At 44.0% G+C, this 2,197-nt stretch overlaps 1 protein-coding gene across 1 annotated transcript in view; it reads right to left on the bottom strand.

Annotated features, from left to right (window-relative positions):
- Positions 1-2,146, bottom strand: part of AHSA1 (AHA1, activator of heat shock 90kDa protein ATPase homolog 1 (yeast)) — a gene marked incomplete at its 5' end in the record, with an annotated part of 5,273 nt that extends 3,127 nt beyond the window's left edge. Inside the window, 3 exons of the mRNA XM_010148523.1 lie at positions 1,030-1,147; positions 1,630-1,712; positions 1,876-2,146. Of these exons, the coding sequence (XP_010146825.1) occupies positions 1,030-1,147; positions 1,630-1,712; positions 1,876-2,146 (472 nt within the window). The remainder of the gene's footprint in view (positions 1-1,029; positions 1,148-1,629; positions 1,713-1,875) is intronic.
- Between the last annotated feature and the right edge of the window lie 51 nt (positions 2,147-2,197).

The following is a 2,197-nucleotide window of genomic DNA, read 5'->3' as shown; positions in this document are numbered from 1 at the left end:
CTTTCCCTTCTTTAATATAAATAGCAATCACATCTCAAATACTTTTATCTTGCTGGTCTACACAAACCAAACAAAGCTTTGCCATTTCTTTTCAGACTGGCTCTCCATTTCTCATATCGCTGTAGTACAGAATAAAGTTACATCTAAGTCCAACTTTGATTTATCTTCTTTGACATCAGACGCCAGGACTACAAACAGAAGCTCAGGGGAGATCTCACCAGTGCCAGGCCCAGAAGCACTAGCACTTCTACAACCCCACCAGAAGCTTCAGCCTCTTTCAGCATCATGTCTGCTTTTTCTCCAGCTCTATCACTTCTACCATTACCAATTATAAAGGTTTGCTGTTTCTCCTTCCTCTTCATCTGCTCAAACTGGCAAAATTCCATCATATATCAGAATTTTATATGTATGATCTTGTATCCTGCAAATACTTAGTTCCCACCTATTCTTATTTATTCCAGCCCACCAGACCATACAATTGTTCCTGAGTAGCATTCTCGCCTTCCACTGGGCGACTGCATCTCCCACCCTGAACACTGAAACGCCTGAAAAAACCCAAGGATATAGAAATTGAATCCTGGAAAAACAGCAATCAGTGGTGGTTTGTACTCAGCAAAACTTTATTATCTAACATGTGTAGTGTACTATAGGTAAATGGATATAAAATGCAACTGGAGTGTGTCACTGGGGTAGCAAGCACAATTTACTGGCTTTATTTTCCCTATAGCGGAGCTTCAGCACATGAAGGGCATTCTCCGTTTTAAAACATAAATCCAAAATTGCTGTTAATTATTGGGTTATCACCAAAACCCAATCTTCTGGGCTGTTCTAGTGTGTCTAGACACAGAAGTCCTTCTTGCCAAATGCTAACCATTTTCAAAAGGGACAGAAAAATTACTGTTGTTGCTCTGACACCTTCCTGTTGAGGTGGGGTGAAGAACTACTATTCACCCCTCTTGTTACCCTCACCCCTTATGTAGCCCATTTGGATTTCCATTTCCGTAACACTTCTCCCTCTCAGTTACATACCTGTTTTGAGAGTGCTGATGTAAGTTTTCATTGCATCTCTAATTTTTTTTGCACCCTCTTGCTTCATCAGGGTCTTCAAGTTAGTGTCAGGCTCATCTTTTGCAAGGCTTACATGAATCTAAACAAGAAGTACACGTGCTGATTGACAAAGTCATATCCACATGGTCCTTTTACTACTCCATTCAACATCACAGTTAGACCTTGACTGCACAGTTTACTAATCTTTCACTTCATCGCTCTCAGCCTAGAGCAATGTATGTACGTACCTAAACACCTTCATGTGTTACAGAGCCCTTGTATCTAAAAGGCAGGAATTAATTAAACGATACAACAAGGCCAGGCTGGATGAGGCTCTGAGCAACCTGGTCTAGTGGAAGGTGTCCCTGCCCATGGCAGGGGGGTTGGAACTAGATGATCTCTAAGGTCCCTTCCAACCCAAACCGTTCTATGATTCTATTCAATTAAAAGTCATCTCTAAGACTAAAAAAAATTCTAAACCAATGTTCTAAAAACAGTAACATGGAAAAGAATATTAATGATGTGAAGATTCATGTTAGAACACCCATACAGCCAGCAGTAGCAGCCTTTGGCTAGGCTTACCTCAACTTCATCGATGTCATTTTCGTCTGAGAGATTAGGAATCTCCACGTAACCTTTGTATTTCACTCCCGTCTTTGAGGTGCCTGCGATTACAAATGTGTTGTTCAGATCACCATTTCTTACTGCGGCCCTCTTCAAAACAAACTTATTGCATCACAATGCAATACTTCCCTTTGATATTATTTCCCTTACGAGACAATAATCCTTAGTCTTGTACTTGAAACAGGAGGGGAAAACATCACTCACCAGTCCATGCCAGCTTGATAGCCCACTCATAGAAGAAGATAAGTTTCCCTTTGCGATTGTTAATGGAGGCCTCTCCATCCAGTTTGCTCACTTCTGTCACCTCACAAGCCCCTTCCTTCCCCTCCACCCTGACAGGCAGGAGGAGAGCTTTCAGCCGCTCTGTGGACCATTTGGAGGCATCCCGCTCCGTCCTGCGGGAAAGCCGGGCGGTGTGAGACTCCCGGACAGGCCAAGGCGCCGGCACACACTGGGAGTACTTCGCCTTCCCTCCCTGCCCCGCTCCGGCACGCGCGCAGCCCCTTCCCCGGGCGCCCACCCAGCC

This window comes from Eurypyga helias, unplaced genomic scaffold (assembly GCF_000690775.1).
Source record: "Eurypyga helias isolate BGI_N326 unplaced genomic scaffold, ASM69077v1 scaffold15390, whole genome shotgun sequence".
Taxonomy (NCBI): domain Eukaryota; kingdom Metazoa; phylum Chordata; class Aves; order Eurypygiformes; family Eurypygidae; genus Eurypyga; species Eurypyga helias.
The sequence above is the reverse complement of the archived record's forward strand: the minus strand, read 5'-3'. Positions and strand labels throughout refer to the sequence as shown.